Below are 14422 nucleotides of genomic sequence, written 5' to 3' on the forward strand. Positions count from 1 at the left end.
GAGTAATTGAAAATGGATTAGCAACTACTGTTTAATGTTTTAAAATTGTGCAACGATCTTTGATAAGCAGTGAAACTTGCTACTGCTTATCCTGACATGATACTGAACACAATGTTCCCTGTAAATATACCAAGTATTCTGAGACTACTGCTAAAGCAATATATGTCCCCTTCTGTGCCCAACAAATGTACAAATTTCCACATCTTCCGAGTTCAAGGGCCATAACTGTCAAAAATGGACCAATCCTCATGAGAGTTAAACCTTGATCTGTAACTCTAATAAAGCTGTATACATAATTTCAGTTCAGTATCTTGAGGCATTGAGAAAAGTCTGAAAACCCATTTGTGGGGCAGACAGTTGGATGGATGGATGGATGGATGGATGGATGGATGGACAGACAAGGACAAAACCTATAGATCTATCCTGATGGATAGGCACTGCTACTGGACTACTAAAATGATGGACATTTAAAATCTGACCCATATGTATTCATTTTAATGCACCAGTATCTCATACAGAAGGGTTCCAAACACTTCAATGCAATTAACCAGACTTCTCTAATTATTCTGTTAGCAAGGATCTAATCGGGAAACCTCAGCTGACACAATAATCGCAAAAGATAAGAAAAAAGGTAAGGTGGTTTGACTAGCTAAAATGCCCAGGACAAAATCTTCCATGGTGGTCCAAATTAACTGTGAATGTGTGAAAGTACACACACAGACAATGTAAATAGTCTAAATAACAGTACATGTAAATCTACAAACAGCACACCATCTTCAAATGAGCTTTTTGACAATGATGAAATACAATTAATAATTCAACTTTAATTTGCATTTGGTTATTTTGTGAACAGCTTAAACCCTGATTACCCATATATGTGAGGCAAAATGTTTTATATAAACATAATACAAGCTCTACAGGTGTTTTATTATGAGTACCTGTAGGTCTGGTTATAAAATAACCTTACAATAACAACTGCAATATGCCTTAGTAACCTTAATGAGATTTCTTTGTAATTCAAAGTAAACGTAGCAATAACCTATTATTATAATGCAATCCTACCAAGCACTAAATGTATTGTGGATGCACATTTGCACACAAAGGCTGGGAACCATCATTCATCGATGGTGCATTTCGCCGCACAAACTGTATGACACAATACAGAAAACCCAACAACAAAGCAACGTCCACACAGCTACAGTTACAGCACCCACGGAGAACATGACATGGGATCGCATTTAACGTCACTTAAAAGCCAATTGCCTCAATGAAAGAAAGAAAGAAAGAAATATTTTATTTAACGATGCACTCAACACATTTTGTTTACGGTTATATGGCGTCAGACATATGGTTAAGGACCACACAGATTTTGAGAGGAAACCCGCTGTCGCCAATACATGGGCTACTATTCCGATTAGCAGCAAGGGATCTTTTATTTGCACTTCCCACAGGCAGGATAGCACAAACCATGGCCTTTGTTGAACCAGTTATGGATCACTGGTCGGTGCAAGTGGTTTACACCTACCCATTGAGCCTTGCGGAGCACTCACTCAGGATTTGGAGTCGGTATCTGGATTAAAAATCCTATGCCTCGACTGGGATCCAAACCCAGTACCTACCAGCCTGTAGACCGATGGCCTACCACGACGCCACCGAGGCCGGTTTGCCTCAATGAGTACTGCCACATAAATAACTCAAATAAACACTGTATATCAAGTTACCTGAGATCAACTAAAAAGAAATTAACATACTTTAGACCAGGTCATTTCTAGACTTACATTTTGTAGTTATACTTAAAACATCAGTATGTCAAATAGCAATTCAAGTACATTTTAAATGTCAATAAATATTTCAACAATATCTCATATCAAATTACCTGTACAAAGGTAAACATTGTTTTTTAAAGGCACTTTCACAATTATTTGGTTTTCAAGGCTTCTTATGCTAGTGTCAGACTACCAACTGCCAGCACAGAGTTGGCCAACTTTCTGCTGTCACAACTTCCATGACTGTGCAGTTGCTAGTCTGAGTGATCTTACAACTTGATTCTCGTTGTATATCCCATTAGTTGTTACACTGAGCACACCTGCCATAAGTCAGGATTTGGGGAAATTACAATGCAACTGTCGTTGGCTAACTTTGTTGTGACAGCTGACAGTCTGACACTAGCATTATAGCTGAGCTTTGTCTTCAACAATTCCACTTTCAAATGAAGTAAAATTTTCAAGAGTTTCCATTTTCAAACTGACATTCCATGTTTCAGTACAGACGATATTTACAAAACAACACCCTCATCAATCAAAAAAAAAGAAGAATGAAAGAAAAGAAAAAAACCCTGAAAAAAACACCTACACTCAAAACCACCATCAATTATTTTCAGCCAGGTACTCAACCACTCAGGTTGGCCTAACATGAAAATTACACTGAAACTCCTAATAGCCCCACAAACGATCATTGGGATGGAGTAGGGTGGCGATTGACAATCATGCACACAACTATGTGGATGCATGAACGTGTACACTAGACAACTTCCAAGAAACTATCAAACCAATTCCTAATAATAGTAACAGTTCACATTATGAATATTGATTAAATCGAGGGACCAGATAATCAACTTGTGGTGAGAATAATGGCTGTATACACCAGCATGTAATTACCAGTAACAGAACAGGTCTATGTTATAATGTGTATACAGGTCGCAGTACCATATTTCTATTATTAATGGCTGGGCTGGACAAGCAGAGCATGGATATGTGCAATTCAAACAAAATTTATATCTTACTCACTAGACAAAGACATACTTTGTATTTCTCATTTTCAAGATACAGTGAAAGTTGTCTTAAAACAGATCCTGAATAAACCAGAATCCTGACAAAACCAACCACGTTTTATGGTCCCAAATGTTCTCAAGTGTCCTGTCTAAATCGGATAAATATTAGGTCCCTGCTTTGACCTGGTCTTATTGTATAAGAATACAAGTGCTCGAAATAGCAGCCTTTAAAAAGCAAAAATCAGTAAAAACAATTTAGACCTAGCTGATGAAACAGAAATTCACCTGTTAAAACTAACAAAAAATGGCAGGTTTTTTATTCAAGAGACAAATATAGGTAGGAGTATGTCATCTGCTATTTAGTTGGTGATTCTGTTATATTTCAATTCCATCAGGCTCTATAAAAAAAAAAATTGTGGTCCAAATTTCCACCCACTATCCCAAACCCTTCCTTCACCACATGCTGTCTTATTTCTAGCAGGCCATATTTTTTTTCACAGCAGACCATATTTCTTTTGCCCTGTTCAGGCCTCCCAACCACTTGTACATATTAAAATATAGGAATCTGCATACCAAAATATAGGAAAATTTGGACAGATTATCATGATTATAGGCATTTTACACGGATTTCTAAAGACATTTACATTACTAATGGTATGTTCTATTACCTTGCGTATGTACACAAGATAACATCTACTACCTCAACAAATATATACCAAGGCTTGCCAGCAGTCCATGCTGATATCCAGGATACTTTGAAAGTTGGTGCATCTTGTAACAGTCATAAATCCTCCTCACCTCATCAGGTGAGCAGGATCTTGATTGGCACTTGATACAGATCTCCCACATTCAAAGCATCTTCTGAATTTCTGACAGGCTGGCTGCCTTTCCCTGTGAATATAACTCAGTAACATATTTTATTCATCGGCATTTTGGCAAAGCAATTGAGTCAAATATAGGAAATATAGGAAATGAATCTCAATATAGGAGTTTTATAGGATCCTATAAAAAAATATAGGAAATATAGGAAGTCTGGAAGGCCAACCGTGTCCGATGGATCCCATGCTGACCCTGGTGTGGGGCAGGAGCAGGTCCCTTGACCGTAGTACTAAAACTATGTTATAATGAGTACGTACAACTGTGTCCGATGGATCCCATGCTGACCCTGGTGTGGGGCAGGAGCAGGTCCCTCGACCGTAGTACTAAAACTATGTTATAACGAGTACGTACAACCGTGTCCGATGGATCCCATGCTGACCCTGGTGTGGGGTAGGAGCAGGTCCTTTGACCGTAGTACTAAAACTATGTTATAATGAGTACGTACAACCGTGTCCGATGGATCCCATGCTGACCCTGGTGTGGGGCAGGAGCAGGTCCCTCGACCGTAGTACTAAAACTATGTTATAATGAGCACGTACAACCGTGTTCGATGGATCCCATGCTGACACTGGTGTTGGGGCAGGAGCAGGTCCTTTGACCGTAGTACTAAAACTATGTTATAAGGAGCACGTACAACCTTGTCCGATGGATCCCATGCTGACCCTGGTGTGGGGCATGAGCAGGTCCCTTGACCGTAGTACTAAAACTATGTTATAATGAGTACGTACAACCGTGTCCGATGGATCCCATGCTGACCCTGGTGTGGGGCAGGAGCAGGTCCCTCGACCGTAGTACTAAAACTATGTTATAACGAGTACGTACAACCGTGTCCGATGGATCCCATGCTGACCCTGGTGTGGGGCAGGAGCAGGTCCTTTGACCGTAGTACTAAAACTATGTTATAATGAGTACGTACAACCGTGTCCGATGGATCCCATGCTGACCCTGGTGTGGGGCAGGAGCAGGTCCCTCGACCGTAGTACTAAAACTATGTTATAATGAGCACGTACAACCGTGTTCGATGGATCCCATGCTGACACTGGTGTTGGGGCAGGAGCAGGTCCTTTGACCGTAGTACTAAAACTATGTTATAAGGAGCACGTACAACCTTGTCCGATGGATCCCATGCTGACCCTGGTGTGGGGCATGAGCAGGTCCCTTGACCGTAGTACTAAAACTATGTTATAACGAGTACGTACAACCGTGTCCGATGGATCCCATGCTGACCCTGGTGTGGGGCAGGAGCAGGTCCCTCGACCGTAGTACTAAAACTATGTTATAATGAGCACGTACAACCGTGTTCGATGGATCCCATGCTGACACTGGTGTTGGGGCAGGAGCAGGTCCTTTGACCGTAGTACTAAAACTATGTTATAAGGAGCACGTACAACCTTGTCCGATGGATCCCATGCTGACCCTGGTGTGGGGCATGAGCAGGTCCCTTGACCGTAGTACTAAAACTATGTTATAACGAGTACGTACAACCGTGTCCGATGGATCCCATGCTGACCCTGGTGTGGGGCAGGAGCAGGTCCCTGGACCGTAGTACTAAAACTATGTTATAACGAGCACGTACAACCGTGTCCGATGGATCCCATGCTGACCCTGGTGTGGGGCAGGAGCAGGTCCTTTGACCGTAGTAATAAAACTATGTTATAATGAGTACGTACAACTGACCCTGGTGTGGGGCAGGAGCAGGTCCCTCGACCGTAGTACTAAAACTATGTTATAATGAGTACGTACAACTGTGTCCGATGGATCCCATGCTGACCCTGGTGTAGGGCAGGAGCAGGTCCCTCGACCGTAGTACTAAAACTATGTTATAACGAGTACGTACAACCGTGTCCGAAGGTTCCATGCTGACCCTGGTGTGGGGCAGGAGCAGGTCCCTCGACCGTAGTACTAAAACTATGTTATAATGAGCACGTACAACCGTGTCCGATGGATCCCATGCTGACCCTGGTGTGGGGCAGGAGCAGGTCCCTCGACCGTAGTACTAAAACTATGTTATAATGAGCACGTACAACCGTGTCCGATGGATCCCATGCTGACCCTGGTGTGGGGCAGGAGCAGGTCCTTTGACCGTAGTACTAAAACTATGTTATAATGAGTACGTACAACCGTGTCCGATGGAACCCATGCTGACCCTGGTGTGGGGCAGGAGCAGGTCGGAGATCTGCTGCAGGGCGATCAGACTGGCAGGGTGTGAGCCGGACTTGAGCTGCTCCTCGACGATCTGCTCGAGCTCCTCGCGGAACGCCTCACTGTTCAACACGAGCGACACACGGCTCCGGTTCTCCATTTGGTTCAGGTCCTCCTTCACATCTGGGGGGCGCCGCATCTGGCGCTGGTACTCAGGGTCGTCCGGGTCTGAAAATACACAGGAAGACGGGTCATTAAATCAAGGGCTTTTTCGAACATTTCAGGATTAAATCTAGGTGGTTTTCAAACACAGGCTAAAATAGAATTGCTAGGGGTCAAGATATCTGTTGCTGGTATTCAGGGTTGTCTGGGTCTAAAAATATAGGGGAGGAGTCAAAATTAAATCAATGGCTTTTCAAACAGAATTGCAGGGGTATTTGGGGTTGTCTAGGTCTGAAAATACAAGATGGGTCATGATTAAATCGAGGGGGATTTCAAACATGGACTAAAACAAACATCTGTTGCTAGTATTTGAGGCTGTCTCGGTCTGAAAATACAGGGGACAGGTTCATGAGTAAATCAAGTGGTTTACAAATATAGGCCAACACAGAATTGCAGGGGGTCAACATATCTGTACTCAGGGTTATCGGGTCTGAAAATACAGCAGACATTTTATGATTAAATATGGGCTAAAAGAGAATTGCAGGGGTTCAAGTCATCTGTCGGTAGTACTTGGGGTTTTGTACGTCTGAAAATACAGTGGACATGTCACGATTAAATCAAGGGGATTTCAAACACGGGGCTAAAACAGAATTGCACGAGTTCAACCAGGCAAATGCTAAAAGAAGAAAACAAATCAAGGGGTTTTCAAAAAAGGAATTTTCAGTTCAGTTTGCTTGGTTTTTTCAAAGTGCACCACATATTTTCCTTCTGTTTCCCAAATTAATATTGATTTTAAAAATAAGCAATTCAGTTGTGATTTGCTTTTTGTTTGTTAAAAAGACTCCAAATAACAGTGTTTTGTATATAACAACACTTTCAAACAGAAATTTTGAAGTACATCTATGGTGTCTAAAATTGTAAAATTTACTTGTTTGACATGACTAAGAAAATATTTCAGATTATAACATTGTATATTATTTAAACATGTATGGCATTCTAATTTTAACACCACAGACAGTATATAGTATTAGTTGGCTTAGATCAAAATTCTACTTTCTCTCACACTTGTACATCTGCTTGACTGCTGTTGTCAACAGTTCACTTCTTGTTGTTTTGGTCTGAAACTGAGAATCCTACTAACCAAGAGTTAACTACAGGTATTTTGTGCGGTCTTGGAGGCAGACCACCTAGACAGATGAACTATATGTCCAGAAAAGCCTAAATGAATATAAGCAACAAAAAACAACCCCCTCCCCAAGCAACTCACAATATCAATCTCAGTGTGTGTGTGTGTGTGTGTGTGTGTGTGTGTGTGTGTGTGTGTGTGTGTGTGTGTGTGTGTGTGTGTGTGTGTGTATATATATATATATATATATATATATATATATATATATATATATATATATATATATATATATATATATATATATATATATATATATATATATATATATATATATATGTATATATATATGTACATATATATATATATATACTGAACAAAATAAGAAACTTCCGCTAACTTTGCTTGAACATAACTTGATGAAAACAAACCGGGGGAATAATTGTTATATATGCGTTTAAAGAGTGTTCCATGATGCATCGTTTGGTGCAAAAATCATGGCCATAGGTTAACAGAAACTGGGAGAAATTTTGACAAAGAGTGGTAGGGGTTAAAAAAAAAAAAAAAAAACCCACTTAATAACGGGTATGACCACCTCTTGAATTGACCACTGCAGTGCATCGCAGGCACATAGAATTGACTAAAGTGTTGACTTCTGCCTGTGGAATATTGTTCCATTCCTGAATGAGCGCTTGACGAAGTTCGTTGACGTTAGCGGTTGGGTTGGGACGACGACTCAATCGTCTGTCCAGACTATCCCAGTCATGCTCGATGGGGTTGAGATCAGGACTTTTAGCGGGCCAGTCATCAATGAAATCAATGTTATTTGTCCTAAGAAAATGTACAGTGTCTCTAGCTGTATGAGAGGTGGCATTATCATGCTGGAAAATCGAGATGTTGGCTTTCTTATGGAACAGAGGAATGACGTGATGAGCGAGAATGTCATCGCGGTAACGTTGAGCATTTAAATTGCCATCAATGACGACTAGTGGTGAATGATAACCATGGGCATAGCGTTCATTTCTCCTACGGTAGACGCTGCCATCACCACGTTGTAAAGAAAATCTGGATTCATCCGAAAAAAGAACGGTATTCCAGCGTCGCCGTATCCAACAAGTGTGTACACGTGCCCAATTAAGACGACGACGTTGCGTTAAAATGCATCCGACGTAAGGACGTTGTGCATGTAAACCGTTCTCCCGCAGATGATTACGAACAGTTTGCCCACTGATTCGGTTATTATGAAGCCTAGGTGTGTTAGCAGCAGTAGCAGTGGCAGTTTGGAATCGATTGCGCAAATGTGTGTTCATGATATAGCGGTCTTGACCACGCGTTGTAACACGTGGACGTCCACGACGTGGCAAGTCGTTGGTGCTTCCTGTCGTTCGAAATCTTACGCGAAGATTTCATATCGCTCGACTAGAACTCCCAACATGCCTTGCAACGTCTTCTGTCGACATGCCAGCATCAAACATGCCAATCGCCCGTTCGTGTAAATTATTGGGTATTCTTGGCATACTAAAAATGCTACAATGTGAAAAACGTTCTTTTTTTTTACAAATTTTGAAGTGTTTTCGTTCACTTGACAACAATGTCAGTAAGACAAGTAAAACAAATTGACTGAATACTACACGGGACATGTCGAACCATGCATGCACGTGCAAATTGAATTTCACGTTGTCGACGATTAACAGTGCAAAAATAATCGATAAAATTCATGAATCCTGATAATACAGCTCAATGCTAATACTACCTATATAGGGTGTATACTACCAAATCAAATCCCATAGACGACAATAGTAACATATGTGGCTAAAACTCCTACCTGCAACGTATCAACCGACATAAACGCCACAGATATAAATACTACCACCCCTCACACTTAAAAGTGAATCAGAAAAAATTGGGGGTCAAGCTGCTCGTTTCTGAGATAACGGGTAGCATCTATGACTACCCTAGTTCCGCACAAAATTAGAGTACTTTTTTTTACAGGTACCCCATACATGTTTCAAGTACAAGGCTACCTGACACATTGGTACTAGATGAAATAAAATTGCATATTTTTTTTACCCAGATGAAACTATTATTTTTTACAACCAACACACTCACATTTATAACCAATCACAGGACTTGTGGTGTTCACTTCTCTATCAAAAGTTGGGTGCACCTCGAACTTTGACCCAGCCGGAAGTTATTTCGTTTAGTACTACCTATAATTTCATTATACAATGAATTCTTTAACACAACAAATACTATATGTACAAATCGGAAGTTTCTTTTTTTGGTTCAGTATATATATATAAATCTCTCACACACATGTAGGCACACACAACCTAGCCAGTTAAGGGGAGCAATTAATCACTTCCCTCAATCTGTGTTCATGGTAAGGTCTCTGACTGTCTTTGTCTCCGTCTCTCTCTCTCTCTCTCTCTCTCACAAAAGAGGTTCATAATTGGCAACCAGCAGCTACTGCACTTATTTTCTCTAACTAAAAACTGAATACTACTAAGTAGTTTTGAAAGCTCAGCTTAGACTATCCCTGAGAAAAGCCCAGTGTTGAACTGGGCAAACCTAGCCATCTACTTTAGACAGCTTCCTGTCCTCAAACATAATAAACCCTGATTAATTCAAGAGGTTTCAAACACGTCTCTTCAAGGTTCTACTTCACCCGATTACCATACAGAAGGTCAACACAACATGGCATGGCATTATTCACTGGCTCAAACATATCTCAATTCTCAATAGATGACCAGCATTGTTGGTGCTGACCAACCTTTCAACCTTCATTTGTCTAAAATTACAGACTAGTTGTAAAATTCAGGTTTTATCATTAATAATTCCTGAAAACGTCTGCTAAATGAGCTGCAAACAGAAATGTTATTTATTAGGTCTACAAGTACACATGCTACTACTGTTGGTTTTAAATGTAAATATGCAACAGAAGTTTTCAGTAATGATTTACAGAGGTTTTAACATGAAACGAATTCTCATGTTCATGACCATACATTGTATAATTCAACCATTACTTTCAGACAAAAAAATTGTATTATTTAATTTTGTATTTATTTATTTATGTTTATATGGTGCCTTGTGTGATAGGTCAATCTCCATGCATACCAGTGGTTTAGGTAGCTATAAATAAATGAATTTCACTCAGTGTGCAGTTCTTTGCCTGAATTGTAGTTTAATGCAGCTCAAACTTTACAGCCATTTACTATTAATACAATTTAACCGGGCAGAAATTGAATCTTGACATAAATAAATGTTCAGAAATACTAAATGCTAAACAAGTTTTAAAGAATATATAATTTTTATTTTTTTTAAACACACCCCCCCCCCCCCATTTCTTGGAATATCTTGCCTATCAAATATATAAAATAAAATATGTGTGTGTATATATATATATATATATATATATATATATATATATATATATATATATATATGTATATATTCATGAGGTAAAACTCATGGTTAATCTACATGAAATTGCTTGTTTGGGGTTTGTTTTTTTGTTTGTATGTCTTTTTTGTGTGGGTGTTTTTGTGGGTGTTTTTGTTTTTTGTTTTTTTGGGGGGGGGGGGTTTTTGTGTTGTGTTTGGAGTGGGGGGGGGGTTGGTGTGTGTGTGTGTGCATGCGTGCGTTTTTTTTAAATGCATGGTAGGTGCATGTATCTGTGAGATTAAGTACCATGCAGTCACCATTAGTGAAACTGAACAACAATACAGTGAATGGTAGGTCACACACATTAAACATGTCGCCCTGTTCACAAACTCAACTCACAACTGCAAGTGGCCATTTCCATTGTCCAGTGTGCATACAGAAGACATCTCCCTACACAAGGGAGCTCCTCAAACGGAAGTCTAGTTATAAAAGGCATTCTTAGTGGCATGTAAAATAGCACTAAAACCCAAATGCTTTTAAGTTGGCTGCTGTGAAAATAAAATGTCAAGCTAATCTCTCAAAGTCATGTCAACAATTAAACATGTGGTACTATGTGTATGAACATGAGTGTCAAAAAGGCTTGATGACAGATGACAGTGTGATAGGTACATGGCCTCAGACCACAATTAATTTCGCTATATGTTTCTATATAGCCTTAGTGGCTATAACATTTTTATTAATATCAGCAGGCCCGTGAAGTTTTGTATGTACCTTTGCCTGCATGGGGGACACACACCCTGAAAAGGACAACCCCTGTTGTCCAGCTCTTTCTCCCAGCATATTGGTTTAAACAGACACACCCTCTAAACCAGGCCGGAGTACACCCATTTTACACAAAAAGCACTACTTTTGCATGGGCCGGAATTACCACAAACAAGTCTTCAATGTCAACAAGTTACACATGTTTACAAACTACATGCTATCCCCTGTCACTTCAGTCAAACAGTTGCCACTTCATAGCTGTCTGCCATGAAATAATCACAGTCAAACAGCAGACTACTTGCGCGGTCAAACTTCCGGATTTTGGACAACCAAATGGGAAGACAACTGTAATCTGAGGCCACATGTGTACCTAAACAACACAAAACAACTGCCTGCTGCTGACAGGGAAGGAAAGGAAAGGAATGTTTGTTATTAACCAAAACCTCAACACATTGTTTAATCAGCAATTACTTTTTGGCATGTCTAATATATATATGACATGACAAACTGTGATTGGGTATGACATCACTGAAGTAAAAAAAAAAGTTTGTTTTGTTTAACAACACCACTAGAGCACATTGATTTATTAATCATCGGCTACTGTATGTCAAACATTCGGTAATTTTTACGTTAAGTCTTAGAGAGGAAACATGCTACATGTTTCCATTAGTAGCAAGGGATCTTTTATATGCACAATCCCACTTGACAGGGTAGCACTTACCATGGCCTTTGATATATTAGTGATGGTGCACTGGTTGGAATGACGAGGATTGATTCTAGACCCACCAAACATGAGGCGTGCACTTTATAACTGAGTTATGTCCCACCCCTGTATTAGAAAGATGACCCACCATGAAGCATCACCACATAGGTTACTCTTGATTAGCAGCAAGATAATACAAATTGGTGCTTATCTGGCCACTGCCTTTATGCTGACTTAAATAGACTGCATGTACAGGTACCGTCAGGAAAACGTGTGGTACCAAACTATACTAGCTGTAATCTTTAACTGCCATAACTCATAATTCAGCTACACGTACATCATACTTTCTTTTAATTTTCATGGCATTCATGATACGCCCAGAGCAGCTCAAACCTTAATTGCAAACGAGGATGCTAATTTTTGTACCATACCAGCTACAAGTAATTGCGATAAAAATACAGTTAATCAACGTATTTGAATAATGCTGAGTGCACAAACAGATCAATCAATGCGAACATGACACAAGGAGCCACTAAGTCAGAGACTATCTTTTCGGTAAACAGGGAACAAAGATAGCGCAAGAGTAATTTGGTTCTGTCATTGATCTCTCTCGTATCCACATTCTGTCCTATGCTACATGGGCGTTTTACAAACATTGATCAATATAACTTACAACTGTTATATATAGCTTCAGTCAATTTTTTAACAGTTACACATATGTACATGCACATTGTAGTATACATAAAGGTCAAACACTAGAAGGAGTTCAGACCACAAATGTCCTGTATGATATGATAGAATTGAATGGTATGTATAGCACAGGCATCTTAATCAGCAGTGTGTCTTGTAACCCGTGTACAGGTCACCACGAAATGCAGGCCTCATAATCTATGGGTTACTGTATTTCTCGTTCTAGCCAGTGCTCCACAACTGGTGTAACAAAGGCCTGTGGTATGTACTATCCTGTCTGTGGCATGATGCATATAAAAATTCCTTGCTGCTAATCGAAAAGACTAGCCCATGAAGTGGGTTTCCTCTCTCAATATCTGTGTGGTCCTCAACCATAAGTCCGACGCCATATAGCCGTAAATAAAATGTGTTTAGTGCGTCATTAAATAAAACATTTCCTTCTTATGGGTTACCGTGTTAGAACACACATTTATTAAGTTTACAATTCTCACTATTATTATTATTATTCATGACTCAAAGATAAGAATTTGTCTTCCATGGAGGATTGTTTTTTTCCGCCAAAAATTGGCTCCAGTCTCGAAGTCATTAGCGATAATGAGAAGTCAAAACCGGCCTTGGTGGTGTCATGGTTAAGCCATCAAATATAAGGCTGGTAGATACAGGGTTCGCAGTCTGGTACCGGCTCCCACCCATAGTGAGTTTTAACGACTCAATGGGTAGGTGTAAGACCACTACACCTCTTCTCTCTCACTAACCACTAACAACCCACTGTCCTGCACAGACAGCCCAGATAGCTGAGGTGTGTGCCCAGGACAGTATGCTTGAATCTTAATTGGATACAAGCACAAAAATAAGTTCCAGGAAGGAAGGAGAAGTTGAAGTAACCATAATATTTTGGATGTAAACTGATTTCAAAAACAAAATCACACAACAGATGTGAAGACACTGACAGTTGTATAGTTCAACAGCTCACATAACACCTTTAATTCTGACTACATCAACACGTCACATTGGTTGCTGTGTAGTTCTCTGCCAGTAATGCCAGAAAATATTTATTTTTACTTTCAATGACATATTAGTTATCATTTATTTAATACTATTGCATTTTAATGAAATTATTTAATTGTTTTGCTTAAAATCTATTAGTAGTACTGTAGTATTTGAACTGAACATCTAATTTGGAGCCTTTCCTACAAAACATACTGATAAATGGCCATTTCGCCTATTTTTATCACTCTTCACCCCTATCTTCTGGGAAGGGAGATGTCACTTCTTGTACTTTTTTAACTCTAGGTTAGGACTTGTAAACGTGTCCACTCGAAAGATGTCATGTCCTTAGCCAGGATGCGCAGCGTTCTGTCAATTCCTCAAAATGTAACTAATTTTGCAAGGACATATGCAGGAATTAGTTTTAGAAGTAAGTTGTGTTATTTAATCAAACTTTGTTAAAATTTTATAATATACAAAGGTGGCTACTCAGTCTTGTGGTATTACATCCTTGCGCACTATAAACTCATGCAATAAACAACATGGGGAAAATCAATGTAGTTCTGTATAATTAATATATGTCATCATATATAATAAACACATGACAGAAAACCCATACACTGATGCAGGACTAGACATTGAAATGTGTCATACAGTTAATGGTATCTTATTATAATTTACACTTGAAAGTTTAACACATTAGGCAATGGGCACTTACTATCCAGTAACCGGAAGAATTCAAACACAAATGATTAACACATATACGACATTATGCAGATGACATCGTTATTTCTGACCTTTATCCAAGGAATAATTCTGG

At 39.6% G+C, this 14422-nt stretch overlaps 1 protein-coding gene across 13 annotated transcripts in view; it reads right to left on the reverse strand.

The window, feature by feature from the left end:
* Window positions 1-14422, reverse strand: part of LOC121383195 (alpha-adducin-like) — a 67535-nt gene that overhangs the window by 24469 nt on the left and 28644 nt on the right. For all 13 annotated transcript variants that reach the window (XM_041513064.1, XM_041513063.1, XM_041513061.1 and 10 more), the window contains one exon: window positions 5768-6019. In XM_041513064.1, the coding sequence (XP_041368998.1) occupies window positions 5768-6019 (252 nt within the window). The remainder of the gene's footprint in view (window positions 1-5767; window positions 6020-14422) is intronic.

Source organism: Gigantopelta aegis, chromosome 10, assembly GCF_016097555.1.
Source record: "Gigantopelta aegis isolate Gae_Host chromosome 10, Gae_host_genome, whole genome shotgun sequence".
Taxonomy (NCBI): Eukaryota; Metazoa; Mollusca; class Gastropoda; order Neomphalida; family Peltospiridae; genus Gigantopelta; species Gigantopelta aegis.